Here is a 20,139-nt window from a genome sequence, read left to right on the forward strand (position 1 = left end):
AGTGTAGAAAAGTTGAAAGTTATAATGGCATTATGCTAGCTTTTTGGACTATTAAGGCATTTATTAAGGTTTTTTAGGCTATTTTGGAGTTCAGCTAATATTTCAGTTACATGCTAGCTGTTTTGGCTAATTTAGGCTATTTTCGGTTAGCTTAGCTATTCATGCTGCATGCTACCTCTTCTTCTTCTTTTACTTTAGAGTTTAGTTAATATTTCAGCCACATGATAGCTGTTTTGGCTAATTTAGGCTATTTTAGGCTAGTTTAGCTAATATTCTAGCTACATGCTAGCTGTTTTGGGGAATTTAAGGTATTTTCAGTTGGTTTAGCTAATATTTCAGCTATACTAGCTGCTCTGGCTAATTTTGGCTATTTTTGTTTAGTTTAGCCATTTCAGCTGCATGTTAGCTATTTTAGCTAATTTAGGCTACTTTAGAGTTCACCTAATATTTCAGCTGTTTTGGCTAATTTAGGCTACTCTAGAGTTTGGCTAATATTTCATGCTAGCTATTTTGGCTAATTTAGGCTATCTTTGGCTAGTTTACCTAATATTTCAGCTACATGCTAGCTGGTTTGGGTAATTTAGGGTATTTCCGGTTAGTTTGGCTATTTCAGCTACATGCTAGCTATTTTAGCTAATTTAGGCTACTTTACAGTGTGGCTAATATTTCAGCAACCTGTTAGCTGCTTTGGCTAATTTAGGCTATCTTAGAGTTTAGCTAATATTTCATGCTAGCTATTTTGGCTAATTTAGGCTATTTTAGGGTTCAGCTAATATTTCAGCTACATGCTATCTATTTTTGGTAATTTAGGCTACTTTAGGGTTCAGCTAATATTTCAGCTACATGCTAGCTGTTTTGGGAAGTTTAGAGTATTTTTGGTTAGTTTAGCTATTTCAGCTGCATGCTAGCTATTTTAAGCTAATTTAGGCTACTTTAGAGTGTAGCTAATATTTCAGATACATGCTAGCTGCTTTGGCCAATTTAGGCTACTTTAGAGTTTACCTAATATTTCATGCTAGCTATTTTGGCTAATATGGGCATTTTAGATTAATTTAGCTAATTTTGCAGCTACATGCTAGCTGTTTTGGATAACTTAAGCTTTTTTCAGTTTTTTAGTATAATTTGGCATCAAACTAATATTTTAGCTGGCTTTCAGTCTCACTGTGTTAAGCTTGTAGCTTTAGTAATCTCAGCTATCAATTTTAGCATCTTCAGCTATCGTCATTAGCATCTTCAGCAGCTAAATTCAGCTTGCAGCATTCACACTAGCATTATCACAGGTAATGCTATATATTTAGTTTTTAGTTAGTTTAAAGCTAATGATGGTTAAGATGTGTGCTTTAGATCCACTTTGTGCATGATAATTATATCCGGCCCTCCAGATCATTTTATTTTATTGTCATTAATGGCCTATGTTATCTTGCGCTTATTTTAACTTGTATAATTTTGACAAAATATATTTTTATGGAGAGTAAAATATTGAAAGTTATTTAAGGTTTAAGTTCAGGCTTAGATAGAGGAAACTGATTCGCTGTGGCGACCCCTGAAGGGAAAAGCCGAAAGGAAAAGAATAAGAAGATTTAAGGTTTAAGTTGGTTAAGTTGATGCTAGCTGTGTTGGCCAAATTAGACATTTTACCAGTTTTTTTTAAGGCTAATTTGGCGTTTAGCTAATACTTTAGCAAGCTCTTAGCTTCAGCATTTTCAGCAATCACCTTCAGCGTTTTTAGCTATAAATTTCAGCATTTTCAGCTATCAGCCCTAGCATCGTCAGCGATCAAATTCAGCTTATAGCATTCACACTAGCATTATCACAGGTAATGCTATATATCTAGTTCATAAATATGTTAAAAAGTTACGGTTTTAAAGTTTAAAAATTTAGTTTTAGAGTGTTCAATAAATGTTTATCCTGTTTGGCCCGCGGCCTAAGGTGTGTTTTGGATTTTGGCCCCTTGTGCGATTGAGTACAATCGTGACTGAACACAGTCAAGTATATTTTTATTTTTCATTTGAACTACCCGGACACCACAATGCTTGTTTTTCTGTGATTAAAGAAGCTCAAATGTTCAGAAGTACTAAAATCAGAAGTATGACAGCATGTATGAAATGAATCATGTAATACAGAACACAGATGGAGGCGAGTAGAGTTTCCAAATATTTGACTCAAATAAGACTTTCAAAGTGATATTACTCAAGAAGTAAAAATAGACATCCAAATATGTCTTCCATTTGGAAGAAAACAGTGACTGCCAAAAAAGCACATAAGTATTGAGTAACATTTTTAACATTTCTCATTTATGTATTAATGTAATGAGGCAAAAGAAATCAACATTATTCATAAGTGAGTTCTAGTATTTCCAAATTAAAATAAAACTGAAACAACTGAATAAATAGAACATTCAATTGTTTACTGGCTTATTTGGCATCAATAATGGTTTTAGAGATGAGTTGAAGAAGCACCATAATATTTTAAATACATGTTGGTTGATACATTTACAAATACATCCATTATTTACAACTTTGTATTTCTTATATGCTACCAAAAAACAATGGAAATTGTTTTTGTTTGTTAGTTTGTATGAACACAAATGTGCAGATTTATAGTCAAAGCTTATTTAGTTTATTAGTTTAACTGTATTTGTATTTTGTATGTTTTCTTTTACCCTTTTTTTTATAGTTTCTTCAGTAACATCGGCCTCCCAGGAGACAGCAGATGGAAATTATACCCAAAATATGGTATATTTACATTTGTTTTTTAAAGTATTTAATAAGATGCAATGTCCTATTTATTAAATAAATGTTCATATAGACTGCCTATATGTTGATATATTATCGTGCTTCCTCAGAATAAAAGATAGAAAAGCTACAAACAAAATAGTAAACATATTTTGCAAGTAAAATGGAAAAGTAAATATCGCATTTAACAATAAAACAGAAAAAAACGAATATAAGAATTCAAATATTACAAAATGTTAAGGTTATTAATTAATCCCCGCATCTGAACACATAAAAATGCAGAATTTTCCAGATTTTGGAGTCAAATTTTCCTCTTCGCCCATCACCCTCTCTGGTGTTTTTCTATGGCTGACCGGCGGTGATGCTGTGATGATGCTGATGATGTCACCAGCCTCTCCCAGCATCCCCGACTCCGCCATTTTCCCCTCTTTAGTCAGACGGCGCTGCCATCATCCTGTTTTCCGCTCCTCCTCCTCCTCCTCCTCCTCTCGTCCCGCTGACGCACCGCCGTGTTCAGCTCTCAGCTGCTGATGCTGAGGCTCTCTCACCGGCAGCTTCTCCATGTATGGATGCGCGCGGGGAAGTGATGCTGTAGGCCGACCAAAGACGCAGAGACGACACCGCCTGTCCGGAGGACTGGAGCAGGAATCGAACCTGACACTGTTTTGAATGGACAGAGGATTGTGTGGTTTCTGAGCTGCTGAGGTAAGACCCGGCTGCCTTTGCTGTTGTTTTCGTCTTCTGAGTGTTTTAATGCTGTGATGAGTTCAAGGCCTTTCTGTGTGTCTGTAAGGTGGATGGATGCTGGAGGTTTGACTAAAACATACTAACAAACATAACAAATATATATTTTGAGGTTTATCATCACTGGTTGATTAGATACAGAAAATGGAATGTTTGGTGTTAGCGCGCGCTGACCTGCTTTCTGACGCATTGTGGATGTGGCGTCTGCGCCCTGTGTGTTTACGCGGCCTGGCTTTGAGGTGCGGCAAGCGACGCACGATGAAATTGACGGTATTTACATTGACATCATGAAACATTCCAGTCAAAATCTCCATGAATTGTTGCTCTTTTTTAAATTGTAAATAAAGATAAATCTAATTTTACGCACACATTTATGCGCTTTTGACCGGATGATGCGCACATCTGCTGATTGAAGCGAAAGAAAAACATCTTTATGCAGCATTTCCAAAGATATGGCATTTTATAATAAGGTCCATTCTAAATGTGAGTTCCTGTGTCAGCAGCTGCAATGTTTCATAATAAGGCCTCTCAAACGCAGCCTTGTGAATTAGCAGCCATTTTGCTCTGGAATAAGCAGGATGCTGCTGGTGAATCTTCTGCCAAATAATGGCCCGGCCGTTTGGTCAGAATATTTTTGGAGCTGCCTGGAGGGGATAGAAGATAAATGGAGACTGAGTCATGCATCAGCATTAGTGATTTGTGCTGCATGTCCAAAGAACAGCTAATTAAATATAAAAAAGGATTTATTGAGGAACAAAATGACGTGAAAGCGGAAATATTCCAAATTTGAAGCCTGTTAAAAGTCTGGCACATTTACAAAAGCTACTTTTATAAGCTGAAATGTTAAAATAATGTGTAAAAAGGCAAAAAAGAATGAAAGAAAGTTAAATGAAGAACTAACAAGGCACAAGTTTCCTTAGCTGGAGTTCAGAATGCTTCCATGCCAATTAAACTTAGAGAGAAATTTCTGATGAACTACTGCCGCTCTGCAGAAACTATGTCCTAGAAATTGATAGAAGTTTTTCTATTCTGCTGAAAAAAGTAAATTATTTTTTGTTGTTTTCATCAAATTCTAATTTTGGGTTGATAGTTTACTCATCTTAAAAATTGCATTTGATAAAAACTAATATTTTTTTAATGTAACAAATTAAAGAGCTTTTGTTAATTGGTTCACTTTAACAATATAATTATAATTAAAATACCACAATAAAAACAAAATAACGTTGGAGTGGGACTTTGAAGAGTTATATTAGATGTATAAAAGATACAGATATCAAGAAATACTAATAAGATTATGTTGGTAAAAATGTATAAAATCAATTGAGAAAGAATCTTAAAACAGTTTCTCTTCCTGTTGTGTGTCTGTTGTCTTGAATGAATTAATAAAACTTTATTTATAAAGCACTTTACAACTCTTTTAGGTGTACCAAAGGGCTAAAATAAATATTTTTTTTAAATTAGGGAAATTAAGAACAAATTTAAAGAAAGTTAAAGAACTTAAACACTGGAGCTCCGGTGTTTAAGGGTTAACCATCAGAGGAAAACAGCCTAAAAGCTGAAATTTGTTTTTGTTGCTTAAAATAAAAGTGACACTAAAACAAAAGAGAGTTCCTCTGTTAAAAGACATTTTATAGTTTAAATGCCATTTGAATAAAAAATATCTAAATAGTATCTGTTTTATTAAAAGAATTGGACTGTATCATATCACCACAAAGTTAGTTTAATCTTTTATGAATCGATTTGTAGATCTAGACGAATTTTGAATTATGTGACTGGAAAAGATAGTTTTGAATGTAAATGTTGACTATATTATAACTATAAAAGTAAAAAATGCTAAAAAATTTTGAACGTTTTTGCACTATTGTAATATTTATATTTGTCAAAACTGTGTCGTCTATGTGCTCTCGTGGGTTTCAGGTGTGCATCTGTAGCCACGCGGATCCCGAGCTCTCCTGCTGATACAATCGGCTTCGGCATGGCGGGGGCTTCAGTGAAAGTGGCGGTGAGAGTCCGTCCCTTTAACTCGAGGGAAATCGGGAAGGAGAGCAAATGCATCATTCAGATGTCAGGAAACACAACAAGTGAGTATGATTTATGGCTGTTAGCATGTCAGCTAAAACAATCTGGTTATGGACGGATCATTTTGGGTTGTTTATAATGAACAGAAATAGAAGAAAGCTTTTCCTTAATTAAGTTTTTGTTGATCTTTTTCTCCCATTTTAGAGAAAAAAAAAACATCTTGCTAATGGTTTTTGTGACTGTTACCTCCCCTGTGGGTAAACATGGCTCGGGTCGAAGGGGAAAAATACAAAAGGGGACAATCATAAAAACTGGACACCAATTAGAATAAAAGGAACACAGTTTCCTAAATGTTCTGAACTGAAAGAACAAAATCAAACTAGAAAAGTTTCATTACCTGCGATAATGCTAGTGTGAATGTTTTTTGCTGAAAGTAGTCGCTGAAGATGCTGAAGCTTTTTGCTGAAAATGGTGATGTAATTTACTTTAACTGGTGAAGGAAATTTGCTGAAAATGCAATAGCTATTTGTTAAATAGCTTAAAAATGTTAAATTGGCTAAAAGACTGGAAACTTTGTGAAAAAAATATAAAAGTGCGCTGAAGTTGACCAAAATTTTTGAAATTTTTTTAGTAAAATTTCTTTAAAATCCCCAATACATGCCAATTTTGCAAAAATATTTAGCGGGTTGCTTAAATATGAGCTAAACTCCAAATTAGCCCAAAAAACCTCAATGAGTGCTAAAATAGAATTACAAAAAACAAACAAACAAACAAAAAACAACAACAAAAACAAACAAACAAAAACAACGTGCTCATTGTTTATTTAGCTAAACTCCAAAGTAGCCTAAAATTCCTCAGTAAACTAAATGAGTCAAAAACGTTAGCCTGTTGCTAAACTCTTAAGTAGCCTATAAAAACCTCAGCAGATAACAACTCAGCCAAAAACGTTAGCATGTTGTCTAAATATTAGCTAAACTCTTTATTAGCATATACAAACCTCAGTAGATGACAAGTTAGCCAAAAGCGTTAGCATGTTGCTAAAATAAAAGCTAAACTCTAAATTAGCATATAAAAACTTCAGTAGATAACAACTCAGGCAAAAACGTTAGCATGTTGCCTAAATATTAGCTAAACTCTTTATTAGCATATACAAACCTCAGTAGATGAAAAGTTAGCCAAAAACGTTAGCATGTTGCTAAAATAAAAGCTAAACTCTTAATTAGCATATAAAAACCACAGTTTCTTAAGTAGCCTATAAAAACTTCAGTAGATAACAACTTAGCCAAAAATGTTAGCATGTTGTCTAAATATTAGCTAAACTCCAAATTTGCATAAAAAAACCTCAGTAGATGCCAAATTATCAAAAAATAAATATATAAAAACAAACAAAGCAAAACACGTTGTTTAAATACTAACTAAAAGTCCAAAATATTCTAAAATTCCTTAGTAAACTATATTAGTCAAAAACGTTAGCATGTTGCTAAAATAGAAGCTAAACTCTAAATTAGCCTAAAAACCACAGTAGATAACAAAGTAGTCAAAAATGTTAGCATGTTGCTAAAATATTAGTTAAACTCCAATAAAAAAAATAGTATAAAAGATTCAAACATCACATATACTTAGATGTTTGTTACTAATCGACTTAAAATGTTGAAATATGAAGACTTTCTCATTCATTTACCATGAGTCACATTTTGCTCAATGTTTAAAAAAAGTATGAAGTTTATGAATACCAAAAGTACAAACAGTAATATCCTGAACAAGCTGAATGTTTTGATACCAAGATTACTGAAATCCCGGAAAGTGTGATTGAATTTTTACGTACGGAAAGCAGCTGAAGAATCACTATAGTGTGAATATTTACTAAGCATTCACACAATAATTGGTTCGCTGGTTCAAACAAAAATACAAAACAAAAGGAGATTGGAGTGGTTCCAGGCTGAGGACCAACCAGCTCCTCAGCCTACCGCCCTGAGGCCTTCTCTATCTTACCTAATTAAAACCATTTACCCCACTTGCCAGGTGAGCAGAAGGGCGGGGCTTGTTGAAACGGTTCCGCACAGCAGCAGCAAGACCTAACAGTGACCTTTAAAAGCTCAGACAACAGCGCTCTGCTTTTCTGTTCAGACTCTTCTGACCTACATGAAGCAAAAATCTCGCTTATCTCGCTTATTTGTCTTGTTGGCAGCTTCGCCCTGCAGCTTTGTAATGGTGGGCCGGCAGCAGCAGCATCCCAGCAGCTCAGAGAATGAAACAAAAGCTTTAGTCAGGCCTTAGCTGGGCACTGTGTGTAGGATGTGGCTCTCTTCTCTCATCACACGAGCTGCCAGATCCAAAGAAAAGGTCTCATTGTTCTGCTCCAGTCCAGGCTTGGGGTCAGCTGATGTATTAGGGTGTATTTGGGTTTAGATGGAGAGTATGACGGGCCTTTTCCATGTTGGTTTTTAACAATTATTCTTAAACGGTCTCACTGGTTTTGAAAGCAAATACTTCTTGTTATTTAGTGCCAGAACTCTTTCAACCAAAGATGTTGCTGACATCAGTTCTCAGATCAGATTTACAGATAATTCTAGTGAATTTACAGATCCTGATTTTGAGCTGTATGTCTTCAAATAGACCAACCCTGTTTTCCAGCTCTCCCTGTTCTTTGCCATTAGGAGAAAGCCAAATCAACGAGAGATAGATCCTAAAATCCAAACTGGTTCACAAAGTACTGCGATAAAGTGGTTAAACTCAGTTCATTAAGACAATTTAGAAGCTAAAAGAGCTTTTTTTTGCCTAAACTGAAATACCATCAGGTCTGTTTCTGCTTTATTGGCCTTTACAAAAGACATGATCTAAAACCTTTTTTCCACTGAGCGGTCCAGTACGGTCGGATTCATTCTGGCGATCGTTTCCACTCATTTAAGCTTCACTTATTGAGCGGTTTGTTTTCACGGTGCATCATGATGTGTGCTGTAGACCGCCAGCGTGTCATTGCAGTGCGACGACTCGAAAAGCAACAGCAACAATGGAGGTCATCCAGCAGCTGGTCTGTTTCTTACTTTACTTTTTGTACATCGTGTAAAACAGGAATTTAATGTTGTTTGAAAGAAGATGAAAAAGACTTCAGACATCAGATGGAACAGTTTGGAGTTTTATCTTTGCTTGGTTCATTTTGTACGCTGGTGTTTGCAATGACCTGCACTGCTGCTGTATGACGGCAGACAGTGTTTAGTATTATATTAATAATAAAATAAAATTTAATTTATTTTAATTTAATTTAATTTAATTTAATTTAATTTAATTTAATTTAATTTAATTTAATTTAATTTAATTTAATTTAAATAAAATAAAATAAAATAAAATAAAATAAAATAAAATAAAATAAAATAAAATAAAATAAAATAAAATTAAATTAAATTAAATTAAATTAAATTAAATTAAATTAAATTAAATTAAATTAAATAGTAAGAAAATGGTAAAAACTCCAACAGAACTTAGATGTTCATTTTTGTTTTTCTGCGTTTCACTTTGCCTGATTCACCTTTGTTTCCGGTTTTGGTTTTGACTTTTGGACTGTTCTGTTCTGCCTGCTTTGCTGTCATTTATTATCTTCTCTCATGCGTAATGTTGACCTGGACTAAATGTTTGTGTGTGAGGACTGAAGCTACTGGGGAGGGGATCTCTTCCTCTGATAGTGGAGGGAGGGTTCATTCAATCGGGATATGGTCTAGATTTAGAAAAAAAGTTAAACTCCCATGAGGGTTGAATCACAAAAACTAAATATGCTGACTGTAGTATTTGGAAATAAATGTATTTTAAACATGATCTCGTGGCATTTACCTCATATTGGAGGACATGTGTGAAGAAATGAAGCTCAAAATTACATTTCTGAGTATTTTATTTATTCAAATCATTGTTAGAACACACAGAACTGCAATAGGAAAAGGATTGTCAGTGTGAAATAGAAGATACAGTGAGATGCTTCATTCTGATGCTTCCACTTTCAGACGTCTTGATCCATATTTGTCTTCATTTCGTAAAATCTGGCTCAAAACTGTTCAGCTGGATATCTCCAATATTACTCGACATTTTTGTTGTACTAATAATGTTAGGGAGCTAGTGGGAGAGCACGCAAACCACTGGTGGATATGAAGGGGACGGGCTAATATGGAGAGAAAATAGACTCAACCCCAATTTGTGTGTTCGTAATTCCTGATTTGTACATAATTTAGGATTTGTGCGCTAAGTAATTCTTGATTTGTGCGTAACTATGGAATTGCGCTCTTGATTTGTCACTCATACAATACATTTTGTAAATTAAAAAATATATAAAATACAATTTACAAATCTGATATTAGCCTTTTTTACGTCTCCAAGATTTATGATGCGTTTAAATGCTGAGAGGATGCTGGGTCATCTGAGTTTTCTTTTCAGCCCATTTTAACTTGGATTGCAAATAATATTTAGTGAAACTTTACATTTTCTTCTTAAACTGTTTAAACGCATCACTTACATGTGAATTTTGGAGAGTCTCACATCAGATTTGTGCATAAATGCAGTTTTGTGTGTGAATAACAAGCGATTTGTGCATCATTTTTAAAGATTTGCAAGAATAATTAGTCTTAAACGTTTGCAATCTTAATTTGAGCATGTATAAATATTTTTTTTTATTTTGCATTTTTATTTTTTTTATGTAGTAATTTTTGTACTTATGCACAACATGTATTGTATGAGTTACAAATCAAGAAAAAGGACGTACAAATCCACAGTTACACACAAATCAAGAGTTTAACATGCAGAAAACAGGGTGAGTCTATTCTCTTTCCATAGACTTACTCTCCACCAACAGTTCCATCCACAACTCAGAGGTAAATCTGTGATAAACTACTCCAGCTCTGCAGAAACTATGTCTGAGATTTTTTCCTTTTTGGCTAAAAACAGCATCAACATAATTAAAAGACGACTAGGAACAATTTTACATAAGATTAAAGGAAGATTGACTTTAAAGAACGGAGTCAAGAACACAAAGCTTGTGAGAAAAAATGTATTTTGACCTATAAATTGGATTTATTTAGGTGTGAAACTAAATATTTTTATTAATTAAAGCTTTGATTTAACATTTCTAACATTTGCACTTTGTTCTTTTACAGCAATCCTGAATCCCAAACAACCCAAAGAAAACAAAAGCTTCAACTTTGACTTTTCTTACTGGTCACACACCACGGTAAGACTCACAGCAATAATTGATTCCCTCGTTTGTGACTAATTAATTACACATTTTGATTCAATAATAAAGTATATTTCCAACATATTTTATCCTGTGTTTTCAGCCTGAGGACATCAACTATGCCTCACAGATGCAGGTGTACAAGGACATCGGAGAGGAGATGCTGCTCCACGCTTTTGAGGGTTACAACGTTTGCATATTTGCTTACGGACAAACGGGAGCGGGCAAAAGCTACACAATGATGGGCCGACAGGAACAAGACCAGCAGGGGATCATACCCCTGGTAAAACAGAACAGCTGCTCTAGAAAAAAAAGAAGCTTTTTTTTTTTAAATGTGATTCTTTTTACTCTTATTTTTCAAATGTTTGACTGTAATATCTTTATCTTCTAGCTGTGCGAGGACCTTTTCACAAAGATAAACGATAGCAATAATGACAACAACATGTCGTACTCCGTGGAGGTGAGCAACACCTGAAATTCTTGTTTGTTTTGTTGATTTTTAGGTAACACTTTAAAACAGATTATTAATATTGTAGACAATAGTCTCACTCTAGATGTTAATAATTCATATTAAGTATGTAAAAAAACATATTTTGTGTATTACGTCTTACTAAAAACCCTATAAACACATTAATAATGTTTTTTAATGTATTAATAATACTTGTTATGAATCTTATTATAAAGTGATAGAAACTTTTAGAAATTAGAGTAAAGAAATTCAATATTTTCTTTGAATTTTATGTTTTTTTCTTCATTATTATGAAATTTAAGTTAAATATTGAGAAATCTTAGGTTTAAAAAGTAATTCGGACTAAAAAAAAAGGGGAATTTTTCCAAAAATATTTACATTTTGCAAGAAAACTAATAAAAATCCAATTTTACTGTCATTTTCAAAACTCTACTTTAACTTCATGTAGCTTAATTTATGTTAAAAAGTTTCACAAGTTGAATATTAGTTTGTTTATTATGAAATTTAAGTTAAATTTGGAGAAATCTTAGGTTTAAAAAGTAATTCGGACTAAAAAAAAGTTAATTTTTCCAAAAATATTTACATTTTGCAACAAAACTAATAAAAAATATAATCTTCAAAACTCTACTTTAACTCCATGTAGCTTAATTTATGTTAAAAAGTTACACAAGTTGAGTATTTGTCCGTTTTTTTGTGTTGACAAAAGTGAATTGACACAAGTCTTTTATTGTTCCCTAAATGCCTGAGTAATAATTAAACTCTTTTACAACGTCTTCTTGTTGTTGTGTCTGCAGGTGAGCTACATGGAGATCTACTGTGAGCGTGTGCGTGACCTTCTCAACCCCAAAAACAAAGGCAACCTGCGAGTCAGAGAGCACCCCCTGCTGGGGCCCTACGTTGAGGATCTGTCCAAACTGGCCGTCACCTCCTACAACGACATCCAGGACCTGATGGACTCTGGGAACAAGGCCAGGTAACGAAGATGAAAATCAAAAAGAAGAAGAATCTAAATGAAGGAAAGGATGAAAATATATCTTCTTGTTTACATGGTTTTCCAGGACTGTGGCTGCTACAAACATGAACGAGACCAGCAGCCGCTCTCATGCCGTCTTTAACATCATCTTCACGCAGAAGAAATACGACATGGACACGGACAACACCTCAGAGAAGGTTCTGCCACAAGCCTAAATCTGTTTAAAACATGCTCTTTTGACAAAAAATCAGAACTCAAAGGTTAAGAATTGGTAAAAATATATGAATATTGTATGTATTTTGTTATGTTATTGCAGGTCAGTAAGATTAGTCTGGTGGATTTGGCTGGCAGTGAGAGAGCAGACTCAACTGGAGCCAAAGGAACCAGACTGAAGGTGAGAGGTTGTCCTGTGTAGTTTCTGAAAAGAGAAGTCATTTAATGTGGATTTAAAGCAAAACATTCAAACTAAAATAACAAATGCTTATTTTTTATGATTTTTTTTATTCCACAGGAAGGAGCAAACATTAATAAATCCTTGACCACACTGGGGAAAGTCATTTCTGCTCTGGCGGAAATTGTAAGTTAATTCAGAACATCTGTTCTATTTTGGGAATTACTTTTACTTTATTTAAGCAATAATCTAATAACAATAATTCTTCTATTTCAACTTCAGGACTCTGCTCCAAATAAAGTAAGTTGTTTTACTGAAAGTGTTAAATGAGCAAACACAATATTTTGAGAGATCTTCTGAGTAAAATAACAAAAAATGTTTTTCAGAATAAGAAAAAGAAGAAGGTGGAGAGTTTTATTCCCTACAGAGATTCAGTTCTGACTTGGCTGCTGAGAGAGAATCTTGGTAAGTTGTTGCACGGAAAGGCTCCTATTATTATTTTTTAGAATGTAGCTCTTTTTTTAAACAGCACATCATGTTGTGTTTTTTAGGAGGAAACTCTCGCACAGCCATGGTGGCTGCCCTCAGCCCTGCAGACATTAACTATGATGAAACCCTCAGCACTCTCAGGTGAGCAAACATCATAAATGATCATTACATTTGACTTTTCCTCACCTGCAATTTGTTTAAAAAATAAACCAAATGTTCAACTAGATATATTAGCATTACTTACAATAATGTAGTGTGACCGCTTCAAGCTGAGTGTGGCTGTTGAGCTGATAGTTGAAAATGATGAAATTGATAGGTAAACATGCTAAAGCTAATAGCTGAAAATGCCAGCGCTGAAAGCTTGCTAAAATATTAGCTAAATGCCAAATTAGTAAAATTAAAAAGTCTAATTTTGCCAAAGCACCTAGTATAGTGCTAAAATATTAGCTAAATGCCAGATTCGCCAAAAAAAAAAAAGAAAAACAACAGAAAACCCTGTAAAAATATCTAATTTTGCTAAGACAGCTAGCAGAATGCTACTATATTAGCTGAATGCCAATTAAGAAAAAAAATCTGTAAAAATTTCTAATTTTGCCAAAGCAGCTAACAAAATGCTAAAATATTAGCTAAAAAATTACAAATTTAACTAAAGAACTTGGAAAAATTACTTTTTTTAAGAAGCTAACATATTGCTAAAATATCAGCTAAACTACAAATTAGCCTAAAAACCGAAAAAACGTTCTAAATTCGCCAAACATAGCTAGCATGTTGCTAAATTAAAAGCTAAATGCCAAATAAGAAAAAAAAGTAAAAAAACAAACTGGAAAAAAATCTAATTTTGCCAAAGCAGCTAGCATAATGCTAAAATATTAGCTGAATGCCAATTAAGCAAAAGAAAAAGACAAAAAATCTGGAAAAATGTTTCATTTGGCCAAAGCAGCTAGCATAATGCTAAAATATTAGCTAAATTCCAAATTTACCCAAAGAACTTGAAACATGTCACATTTGTTTTCAAAAAGCTAACATATTGCTAAAATATTAGCTAAACTCCAAATTAGCCTAAAAACCGAAAAACTGGGAAAACTGTCTAAATTCGCCAAACACAGCTAGCATGTTGCTAAATTAAAAGTTAAATGCCAGATAAGAAAAAAAAGTAAAAAAACAAACTGGAAAAAAATCTAATTTTGCCAAAGCAGCTAGCATAATGCTAAAATATTAGCTGAATGCCAATTAAGCAAAAGAAAAAGACAAAAAATCTGGAAAAATGTTTCATTTGGCCAAAGCAGCTAGCATAATGCTAAAATATTAGCTAAATTCCAAATTTACCCAAAGAACTTGAAACATGTCACATTTGTTTTCAAAAAGCTAGCATATTGCTAAAATATTAGCTAAACTCCAAATTAGCCTAAAAACCGAAAAACTGGGAAAACTGTCTAAATTCGCCAAACACAGCTAGCATGTTGCTAAATTAAAAGTTAAATGCCAGATAAGAAAAAAAAGTAAAAAAACAAACTGGAAAAAAATCTAATTTTGCCAAAGCAGCTAGCATAATGCTAAAACATTAGCTAAATTCCAAATTTACCTAAATAACTTGAAAAATGTCACATTTATTTGCCAAAAATTTTTGCCCTTAAAACTAGAAAACTGTCTAAATTCGCTAAAGACAGCTAACATGTTGCTAAATTAAAAGCTAAATGCCAAATTACTCCAACAAACCCAGCAGTTGAACATTTTAAAGTTAGAATAGCATCTCTAGCTGGAAGTATATGTTTACAAGACTCAAAGTGCCCAAAGTTTTTGAATGTTTTGAGCGATTTCTCATTCATTTCCTATGGGGTATATTTTGCTCAATATTTAAAAACTAGAAAGTGTATGAATACTGTAAAGCATTCTCACAATAGTGATTCGACCTGGATGATAAGAAGCCTAAAAATGTACCCAGTTCAGGCTGAGGTTTAAGACTTTGATGTCCCCCAGGTACGCTGATCGTGCTAAACAGATTCGCTGCAACGCCGTGATCAACGAGGACCCCAACAACCGCCTGGTGCGTGAACTGAAAGAGGAAGTGGCTCGTCTCAAAGATCTGCTGTACGCGCAGGGCCTGGGAGACATCATAGAGAGTGAGTGTAAGGCTTGAACCACACCTCAACACAATACTCTCTTCTATCACTAAAGGGTTCACACATGGGATAGATTCTGTTTAATCTGAAAAATCCCTGAGTCAGTGGTGTCTCTTCTCTCTTTCCTCTGTTCTATCAGCGTTTCGCTGCACCGATCCGGTCATCACTGGTTTGAAATGTGTGTTTAACTCTTGCAAGCCTGCGCTTTGCAACTAAAAGGAAGAAAAAAGCCCCACACCACACCAGAGAGCAAACCTTTATTTTTTAAGAAACTTTCTTGTAAAGTCAATTTAAAGAAAGGCTGATTATGTAGGGCAACAAAAAGGCTCTAAAAATTCTATGCTTTGATTTCTTTTTCTCTGCAGCATGAAAAAAATGGTGTCCTGTTTGGTTTTTCTTCGTAAACATTTTGATCTGAAGTCATGTAGACCCTTCTCCTGTGTCCTCCACACGGGGACATGCAAACGTTTGGGTGGTTTTGTTTGTCCCATCAAAGGCAGAAAAAGGTGATCTCCTGTTAAAGATCATAAAAGAACGATGTTTTAATTCAAAATATTACTTTTCCTTGTTTCCTTACTTGGATTTGGATTTGAAAATGATTTATTTCAAGCAACCAAAACAAAAATAGAGCAAAAAAGACAAACAATGGCAGTATAAATCTATACCGTTACTTTAAATTATTGGATAATTAGTCATAAAATGATTGGAAAATATGCATGCTCATACATCCACGAACAGGTAAATAATTCAAATATTATGACTAAAAATCATAAATGGACCTATTAGCTCTTATGCATGCAGAACACGACACGTGGAAACCATTTGACAAAAGATTTTGTCAGTTATTGTTTTTAACTATTTATTCCAGCAATCTTGTGTTAAAAGACATTTCAGTTTCAAACTGTGTGCCTCCAAACACTAGATTTATCTTTATGATTATTAACAAAGCTGCCGAAAGTCTTGAAATGAAGTTTAGCATTAACATGATGATTTACTGTTATTTTCCTCCATTGACTGTATATGAGAACTGGAATGAGTTAGTGTGACATCATCCACAGAAAATGTCTTACTTCTGGCTCCAACCAAATGAAGTCAAATTAGCCGCCATTTTTTCATGATTTGGATTCCACCATATTGGAGCCAGAGAAAATCAGTAAGAAGTGATTTGTCCAAGTAGGTCTGAGTTGAGGTTTCTATGGGAACCATTCTTGCCAATAAGAAGTGAGAGAAAAGAAAAACGACTTTTTTCTGGCTCCAATCAAAAGGAAGTCAAATTAGTCGCCATCTTTTCGCGATACGGATGCCGCCATGTTGGAGCCAGAGGTCAGTGAAGAGCGACTGGTTCAAGTCAATCTGAGTCAAAGTTTCCATGGCAACCACTCTCGCCAATCAGGAGTGAGCTTTCTAAAACTCCACATCCCTACTCATTGACTGTATAAGAGAGAGCTGGACAGAGTCAGTGTGACATCACCCACAGAAAATGACTTAGTTCTGGCTCCGACCAAAGGAAGTCAAATTAGTCGCCATTTTTTCATGATATGGATGCCACCATGTTGGAGCCAGACAAAATCAGTAAGAAGTGATTTGTCCGAGTTGGTCTGAGTTGACGTTCCTATGGCAACCACTCTTGCCAATAAGGAGTGAGCTTGTTGGAAGTCCACATCCCTATCCATTGGCTGTATAAGAGAGAACTGGACAGAGTTAGTGTGACGTCACCCATAGAAAAACGACTTTTTTCTGGCTCCAACCAAAAGGAAGTCAAATTAGTCGCCATCTTTTCGCGATACGGATGCCGCCATGTTGGAGCCAGAGGTCAGTGAAGAGCGACTGGTTCAAGTCGGTCTGAGTCAACGTTACTATGGCAACCACTCTCGCCACACAATAACATCACTTAAAAAAACATTAAAAACACAATAAATAAGTTGACATCAATCCAAATTTTATTGAGGCAACTGATTTTTTATAACTTAAATATCTTGCACTACAGAAAAAAATATAAAGAAAAAAATAGTAAAAGCAAAAACATGTTAGAAATGGCAGCAAAGCAACAATACTTATTCCGATAAGGGGATTTTGGCTTCTTGGAGCCAGCGGGTACTTCCTGTTTGGAACACAACACAGGATGTAGGGGGGTCACTCGGTCCAGTTCTCACATACAATCAATGGATTTAGCATAGCGAAAAAGAGGGACCTAAAGGACACCATTTGAGTCTTGTTTCTCTGTGTGGAGCTCTTGTAAGAGGCTGTGCTAAACAGTTTCTAGGCTATTCTTTTTGCTTCACACACTCCACATCGGTTCTACATGCATTTTTGACGTTTTCTCATCTTTGCTTTGACCTAAACGTGCTTGCGAGCATTTAACATTTTGTGCTGTTGTGTTTTAGTTGCTTTTCTCTCAGCGATGGCTTTAATAAGAGTACTTCAGCTGCTTTGGTTCATTGTTTCAGCTTCTCTTCTTCTTTTTTTTTGTACTTCTCCCTGTTGGTTCCCCGTTTCATTGTTTTTCCTTTCTTAATCTCCCGTGAATCCTTGCTGTCTCTGTAAACACCTGGTGTCTGCTCCTACCTTCCGTCCTTTTCTTTGGTCCTCCTCCTCCTCCACACCTCCTCTCTCTGGCAGACCTGTGCGATTACAAGAACTTTGTGAATAATCGCCAGGCTGTCAATCAAAGGGGTGATCTCTCCACAGTGACCCATGCAATGACAGGAATGAGCCCCTCCCCGTCACTCTCCGCCTTGTCCAGCCGCGCCGGATCCATCAGCAACCTCCACGATCGCATCTTCAGCCCAGCCAGCGAGGAGGCCATCGAAAGACTCAAGGTGGGATTGGTGGGGGGAGAGTGAAAGAATTTCACTATATGGGTGTGATCCAAGGCATGAGGCAGATAAGAAAGTCAGAATGTGAGCATTGCTTTGTTTGGATTTGCAGGAAACAGAGAAAATTATCGCTGAGCTCAATGAGACATGGGAGGAGAAACTGCGTCGCACAGAAGCAATCCGCATGGAAAGGTCGGTCCATGTTTTCCATCACTTCAATATTTTGCTTTAATTCAGCCACCAATCAGATTTATTCTTATTAATTATGCTTTTTCATTTCTTTTATTAATTAGTTAGTTGACGGAGACATTGTAAAATAAAAAGCGTCTATTTGATAAAAGGCCATTTTTTCAAATGCATAAGAAGGAAAATATAAATGAGCAATAGAAATATATGACATACGGTAATTAATGGGTGAAAACTTTATTTATTAGAAGAAAACAGAAGTAATTGATATCAACATTTTTAATGGATAAAAATACTTTTTTTTTTATTATTCTTTAATGGGTTAATGTTTTTATCTCTGAAATTATTTTTGTTTTCTGCCTTTAAAAAATGTATGTATACACATACTTAATTGGCTTTTTTGTATCTTTTTTTTAATCCATAAAATCTTAGTCTAAATTACTTTTTATACTAATTACGACAACCATTTTATATTATTCATGAACCAGTATTTTCTCTGGTTTAAAAAAAATCCTCACTTAAAACTTCACTTACACTCAAATTTTATCTTTAAAAGCCTAATGTAACATAAAAACGCTAAACCAGAAGAAATCTAAGCAATTCCAGTTCAAATGTCTGCATATATTTCTTTTATTTTTCCAAAATAATTATAAATATCCTGATATAATGCAAAATTCTCCCTAAAATAGTTAAAAGCATTAAACACAATTTAGTAGAGTTTTGTTAAAATTATCAGCCAATCTTAATTTTTTTTCAAGATAAATTATTTTTCACTAAATTAATTATATAAATACCTAATTTATATATTCTCCACATTTGCATGCCCCTTTATTTATTTTTTCCCTACTTTTGTGTGCAATTTTTCCTTTTCTAAAAATGTTGTTCACATATTCTCACTAAAATGTTGAATATGTGAATTTATGTACCATATTTTATGTACTCTTGAAAAATCGAAATACAGATACAACAAAAAAAACCATTATTTATAACATTATTTTTTCTTTGTTAAAATATGCAACTTACCAACAACAAAAAATAAATGCAACAATATTTAAATTGTTTTTTGGAGTTTTTTTGTTTTTGTCTTTTTGATGATCACTTCCTCCTGTAGAGAGGCTCTGCTGGCTGAGATGGGTGTTGCAATGAGAGAGGATGGAGGCACTGTTGGCGTCTTTTCTCCCAAAAAGGTAAAATATATTTCCCAGTTGTGTACACCGGAAAAATCAACCATGTAAATGTATAGTATGGAGGATGTGTCAAACTGAAAACAAACGTAAAACTAACTTTGCTTGCAGACGCCTCATCTGGTGAACCTGAACGAGGACCCGCTCATGTCTGAGTGTCTGCTCTACTACATCAAAGATGGCATCACCAAGTAAAGCATTAATAATTCTATTGTTTCAAACGTTCTAACTTTTGTCAAAACTTGTTATAATTGAAGTGATATTTTTCAGAGTTGGCCGTGAAAATGCGAAAACACGCCAAGACATCGTTCTTAGTGGCCACTTTATTAGGGATGAACACTGCACGTTCAGTAGCACCACCGGTCCACAGGGGGAAGGTAAAGACGTCAATGTGTCTGGGAAAAAAAAGTAAAGTTTTACTCATAAAGTTACTGATCATTTATCTTCGTCTGGATCAGGATGCGTCATTCTTGAGCCGTGTGAAGGAGCAGAAATATACGTCAATGGAAAGCGAGTCACATCACCCATAGTCCTGCGATCCGGTAAGGAAACATCTTGTCTGATTGAATTATTTTAATTCAAACTAGATTCATTGCATTATCTGGGATAATGTTAGTGTGAATGCTTTTTTGCTGAATGTGGCCGCTGAAGATGGAATAGCTGATAGGTGAAGAAATTGAAGCTGATAGCTAAAAGTGCTCAAGCTGATAGCTGAAAACACTGAATCTGAAAGCTTGCCAAACTATTAGCTAAATAACAATAAGCCAAAAACTGGAAAAACGTAAAAGTTTGCCATAACAG

At 34.7% G+C, this 20,139-nt stretch overlaps 1 protein-coding gene across 1 annotated transcript in view; it reads left to right on the forward strand.

Moving 5' to 3' along the window:
• Positions 1-3,151: 3,151 nt before the first annotated feature.
• The window catches only part of kif1ab (kinesin family member 1Ab), a gene marked incomplete in the record, with an annotated part of 36,182 nt that continues 19,194 nt past the window's right edge, over positions 3,152-20,139 (forward strand). The window contains 20 exon segments of the mRNA XM_024273717.1: positions 3,152-3,440; positions 5,397-5,560; positions 10,634-10,707; positions 10,814-10,993; positions 11,102-11,170; positions 11,974-12,152; positions 12,238-12,349; positions 12,469-12,546; positions 12,664-12,729; positions 12,826-12,843; positions 12,930-13,008; positions 13,095-13,173; positions 15,010-15,152; positions 15,292-15,330; positions 17,841-17,971; positions 18,081-18,160; positions 19,266-19,341; positions 19,450-19,529; positions 19,609-19,715; positions 19,797-19,880. Coding sequence (XP_024129485.1) covers positions 5,455-5,560; positions 10,634-10,707; positions 10,814-10,993; positions 11,102-11,170; positions 11,974-12,152; positions 12,238-12,349; positions 12,469-12,546; positions 12,664-12,729; positions 12,826-12,843; positions 12,930-13,008; positions 13,095-13,173; positions 15,010-15,152; positions 15,292-15,330; positions 17,841-17,971; positions 18,081-18,160; positions 19,266-19,341; positions 19,450-19,529; positions 19,609-19,715; positions 19,797-19,880 — 1,780 coding nt within the window.

This window comes from Oryzias melastigma, linkage group LG17 (assembly GCF_002922805.2).
Source record: "Oryzias melastigma strain HK-1 linkage group LG17, ASM292280v2, whole genome shotgun sequence".
Taxonomy (NCBI): domain Eukaryota; kingdom Metazoa; phylum Chordata; class Actinopteri; order Beloniformes; family Adrianichthyidae; genus Oryzias; species Oryzias melastigma.